Below are 5,823 nucleotides of genomic sequence, written 5' to 3'. Positions count from 1 at the left end.
TATACAAGTGCTCCGAGGCAGGCAGGGCTTAAGCTACATCCCATTAAAGCTACTTCTCCTCCCGGCTCAGTAGCCAGTACTGAACACTAAGTGCGTCATAGGCGGCCAGCAGGTTCATTGCACAACCCAGGCTCGCCTCTTTCCCTGCGCCTCACCTCTAAAACAGGCGTCAGGGTAGCGCTGGCAAGAGACAGTTGCAACAAATTCACGAGACGTTCGTTACATGCATTGCTGCCTTTAGTTAAGGTGAGTTTCATGCAGTGTTGGGTGTAACGTGTTACAGTATGGAGTTTCAGTAACGTATCTTTGCCGTACGAAGTAACGTAACGCATTACTAATGCAGTTCGGGTAACTTACCCGTTACAATGCTCAGTAAGTAACGCAGTTCCAAGCTTCAACACAGTCACGGATGCTGCCCCATCCGCTGGTTTCGGGGGGTTTCTTTCAGGGAAAAAGAAAAGTTCATGTAAGATGGTAGAAGACTTCTTAATCACTATCATCAAGTATATCAGCATCTATGACTCAACCTGGCACACTTAACTGCTAATTAAGCTAGACTATATCATGGGTCATGTCTCAGTATTTAACTAGGCTAAGTGTATGTTTTTTCTGCGTGCACCCTGCTCTTCTTTCTTATTCTTGGGTTCATGCTCACCTGGCTCGTGTTAAGCCAGGTTATGATATTCATGCATCACTGTACTCAAGCTAACAGCTCTCGTACATTACATTATCTACATCTCCCTCTTCGCCCGGACATCGGCTTGTGCTGCCAATCCAAGATCTCTTCAGTTTACCTATGGTAAATATGCATATACTGTAACTGGTGGTGTTGTCTTAATAGCATATCAGGGCTTTCGTTCAGATAGGTGCTGCCAATCAAGGCATTTCTCCCTCATCCCTGCAACTCGGACGGTGGTCCTCCTCCGCCTTCATATCCCACATTCGCCCGGACATCAGTGCGTGCTGGCTATCCAAGGTCTCAAACACTAAACTCGGTAATTATGCATATAACTGGTGGTGGTTCCATAGCACGTCAGTAGTTATAAGACAGCCACTTCTGTTGGATTTTAATTAATGACTGATAAGGAATGATTTATGACCCTATAAACCGGAAGTCCCGCCTCCCAAAGGCAGGAAGTCCCTCCTCCCAAACCGGAAGTCCCGCCCCCAAAACACCGGAAGTCACGCCACCTGTCACTCTGAAATCAGACTTTGATCCTCTTATCTGTTCAGACCTTTGACCCCCTTATCTTTTATTACTTGTTATTGTGAACATTGCCCCCGATAGCGGCAGATAAGCCCTTTGATGTGAATCTTAATATAGCAATGTCATGATCGGTCAATGATGAACCAGATAGCCCTGACTTGTTTTTGTGAACATTGCCCCCATAGCGGCAGATAAGCCCTTTTGATGTGAATCTTAATATAGCAATGTCAATGATAAACCAGATAGCCCTGACTTGTTTTTGTGAACATTGCCCCCATAGCGGCAGATAAGCCCTTTTGATGTGAATCTTAATATAGCAATGTCATGATCGGTCAATGATAAACCAGATATGGCACCACATGTAAGACTTTGATCAGCCCCTTTAATGTGAATCCTGTTCATATCTCACTAGGTCGACCAAAATAGTATAGGCTATCTATCTATCTATATATCTATCTATATATCTATATCTCTCTCTATATATATATATATACAGGACTGTCTCAGAAAATTAGAATATTGTGATAAAGTTCTTTATTTTCTGTAATGCAATTAAAAAAACAAAAATGTCATACATTCTGGATTCATTACAAATCAACTGAAATATTGCAAGCCTTTTATTATTTTAACCTCTTAAGGCTTAGTGGTCACATGCGTGGACAGCACTTTTTAGCTCTTATGTCCACAATGGTGTACACTGCTGAATTGGGGTCTTATAGCCACATATGTGGACACTTATACTGCCATCTGGTGGTGTCAGAAGAGTATAACATACAATGGTAAAAATTCAAGATGGCGGCAAATACGAGGGATGATTCAAGTGGCCACTCCAGACACAAACATCGATCAGGTAAAAAGTCCTGCCTTATTTCATGGCTTATTCTTATTTAGATATTTATATAAGCGTTGGATATTTGTCATGACAAGCAAATTTGGAAAAAAAAGTGTAAAAATAAGAACGTAACATGTCGCTAAACATGAAGTACACGTTTGTGTACTTATGGACTGAAGCTCGTCGAAACAGCTAATATACTAGTAAACATGCACACATGTAAAATGAGAAAACAAGTATATCTGGTGCAGCTAAAAGGCTGTACATTGTCTAAATGTAATACATAACAATTCAATCACTAAATACATACATAAATTAGTTGGATTAAAACGTTGTACAGTACCATTGAAATCCATTGTTTTTATTTCCAGAGCGTTTTTCTTTACACCAAGCTATGCAGCTACTTGGCTTGATTGATGAAGACAACTCAGATTTAGACCTATCTGACAATGATGATCCCATCCTGGATACAAATTACCAACCATCACCACAGGAGGAAAGCAGCAGTGAGGATGAGGGTGACAGTAGTGACAATGAGGACCCCATTCCTGAGCCCACAGAGCACAGCAGAGGACATAAACGTCGCCGTGGTGCAGATAATGGTTAGTCAAGACCCAGTAGATTTGTGTTTATGTTATGTAGTTAGGGCCTCAGGGCTACGTGAAGGATTGGAGGCAGAATGCTTATTTACATTGACAGGGACAGAGAGTACAGGGACAGGTTCATCCCACACTCCCAGACGTCGATGTCGAACTGTACCGATTGAGACTGATCGTGCAGAAGATGACTCTGAGGAGCCAACACCAGGACCAAGCCAAACCAAAAAAAATAAAAAGGGAGAGTCCAAACAAGGTAATTGTTATTATTTTAGCATGCCTTGAGGGTAAATCTTCAAATTTCATGTAAACGTCCACACAGATTCAAGTTTTTTTGCTTACATAGATAAAATGTAACTTACTGCAATAAATACTATACATACTAAATACTATTTTATTCTGATTCTGGTTGTGCAGGACGTGGAATACGCTGGAAGGCTACTCCATTGACGCCAAACCTTGCGGAGTATCAGCATCAGGACGAAAGCGATCTGGACAGACATGGCTGGACCCCACTAGAGTATTTTGACCAGTACATCGATAGAGATCTGATGACACTGATTTCAGAATGTTCTAATGCCATGTCACTGTCTAGGAGTGGGGACCCACTCAACATGTCAGTCGATGAGGTCTACCACTTTTTTGGTGCCTGTATTTTAATGTCCTGCATCCGATACCCAACCATTAGGATGTATTGGTCCAAAGCCTTTAAAATCACTGCCATCACTGACAGATTCACGCGTGCCAGATTCTTCAAACTGAGGGGAGCAATAAAAGTGGTAATTGATGATGATGTGCCTGAAGATCTGAAGATGTCTGACAAATTCTGGAAGGTGGGGCCTTTTCTGGAGCAGATTCTGCGAGGCTGCAAGTCTCTGAATCGACCTGATTGCACATCTATTGATGAGCAAATGATACCCTTCACGGGAGCCTGTCCGTACAGACAATATCTGCCAATGAAGCCCAACCCAGTTGGCATTAAGAACTTTGTGTGTGCTACAGCAGATGGCATTGTGCTTGACTTTGAGCTCTATCAAGGTACACAATCACTGATCGAGAAGGTCGAAGAACCCGAGGGCCTGGGCTTGGGAAGCTTAGTCATCGAGCGTCTTTGTCAAACCCTGAAACGCGGCACAAAAGTGTATTGTGACCGGTTCTTCACCACCATCAAAGGTGCGCAACAAATGATGGAGAAGGAGCTGTACATAACTGGTACAATAATGAAGAACCGACTCGCTGGAGCGAACGACAAGTTACCCAGTGACAAAGCCATGAAAAGCGCAGGAAGAGGTACCTCATCAGAAGTGTCCGCTGAAGATGGAAAACTGTGTGTAGTGAAGTGGTATGACAACAAGCCAGTATTGCTGATGTCTGTTGTTCATGGTACACAGCCTGAGGACACCTGCCAGCGCTGGGACAAGAGGTTGAAACAATATGTCACTGTTTCGTGACCAAGCATTGTCCGTGAGTACAATACCAAGATGGGTGGAGTTGACTTGATCGATAGAATAATCAGTTACTATCGCATGAGCACCCGTACTAAGAAGTGGACAATGCGAATGGTCATGCACTTCACGGATCTGGCTTTAGCCAACAGCTGGCTACTCTACCGCAAAGACCATGCAATATGTGCTGGACCAAAGACAAAACCCATCCAGTTCCTTGAGTTCCGTATGGAAGTGGCAAAGATCCTCTTGGCCCAGCATCACGGTGCAGATGCTGACCTATCGGAACAATCAGAGGAAGAAGATGCACAACAAGGGGTAAAACGTCATGTGACAGAGGTGCCCCATGTCTCGGTCCGCAGGAGGGCTAATGCCCACCTCCCAGAGATGATGGGCCTGAAGAATGCCATGCGCTGCAGACAACCAGGCTGCACTGGAAGAACCCGAGTGCGCTGTGTGACCTGCAAAGTGTTCTTGTGCATGCAAACCGAACGCAATTGTTACTTAGCCTTTCACACATAGGTGATGGCAGTGTGATGGCAGAGATTCTGTGAAGGTCATCAGGTGACCCCTGGGCCTCCGTAAGCAGGCCGGGTCCTTCTGTCCTCAATGTTCCCACCCTTTCACATATCCTATTTTTTACATTACGTATGCAACATTTCACATGAGCCATACTTTGACTGTCAAAAAGGGGCAACATTTATTTTAATTTTTTTTCACTATGACGTTCCGTCATTTGTTGTACGTACCGTGTACGTAACGTGACAATTTAAAAAATGATTTGAATGTTTTATATTTTGTTACAGGCATACAATGTCATCCTGCAATTACTGTTTGCACTGTTGCAGCTTTTCAAATGATCCATGCATTAGTTTTAACTGTCCAAAGGGGCAAAAGTGCAATGTTTCCATGTTGTTTTTACTCTGATATTCAAAACATGTTCAAAAATATGTGTGTATGTGTTATTAATACATGCAAAAGCAGTCAGGAAAAACACTGCTGTGTTCAAGGTGGAAATAAAGAGTTTTTCATTCTATTACTCAATGGTGACTTAATTGGGTTTTATGGAAATTCGGACCAAGAATATGTGGACATCATTTTTCTCTAAAAGTACATCATATCAAAAGATGATTCTTAGTTTTTATTCTAATTAGGGTCCAATACGCCCAAATAGCAAAGAGAAATAAAAAATGCATGTAAAAAAACAGCTTGGGCCTATTGCTGATTATGGCATACAGCTTAAGAAAACTCAAAAATCCTATCTCAAAAAATTAGAATAGTTCCTCAGACCAAGTAAAAAAAAAAGATTTATAACAGCAAAACACAATCAAACATTTGAAAATGTCCATTAATGCACTCAGTACTTGGTTGGGAATCCTTTTGCACGGATTACTGCATCAATGCGGCGTGGCATGGAGACAATCAGCCTGTGGCATTGCTGAGGTGTTATGGATGCCCAGGATGCTTCAATAGCGGCCTTTAGCTCATTAGCATTGTTGGGTCTGGTGTCTTTCAGCTTCTTCTTCACAATACCCCACATATTCTCTATGGGGTTCAGGTCAGGGGAATTTGCAGGCCAATCGAGGACAGTAATGCCATGGTCAGTACACCAGTTACTGGTGGTTTTGGCACTGTGGGCAGGTGCCAGATCATGCTGGAAAATGAATTCCTCATCTCCATAGAGCTTTTCAGCAGACGGAAGCATGTAGTGCTCTAAAATCTCTTGGTACACAGCTGCATTTA

General features: G+C 42.7%; 1 protein-coding gene across 1 annotated transcript; it reads left to right on the top strand.

Moving 5' to 3' along the window:
- Window positions 1-1,830: 1,830 nt before the first annotated feature.
- On the top strand, window positions 1,831-4,086 carry LOC307018990 (piggyBac transposable element-derived protein 1-like; the record flags this gene model as incomplete). Its single annotated transcript, XM_079649577.1, has 4 exons — window positions 1,831-2,057; window positions 2,411-2,641; window positions 2,739-2,891; window positions 3,053-4,086. Exons 1-4 carry the CDS (start codon window positions 2,000-2,002, stop codon window positions 4,084-4,086), a joined length of 1,476 nt encoding a protein of 491 aa, XP_079505703.1. The 5' UTR covers window positions 1,831-1,999.
- Window positions 4,087-5,823: the final 1,737 nt, after the last annotated feature.

This window comes from Notothenia rossii, assembly GCF_949606895.1.
Source record: "Notothenia rossii genome assembly, chromosome: 1".
In the NCBI taxonomy this organism is placed as follows: Eukaryota; Metazoa; Chordata; class Actinopteri; order Perciformes; family Nototheniidae; genus Notothenia; species Notothenia rossii.
Note: the sequence above shows the minus strand (reverse complement) of the source record. Positions and strands in the feature narration are given on the sequence as shown.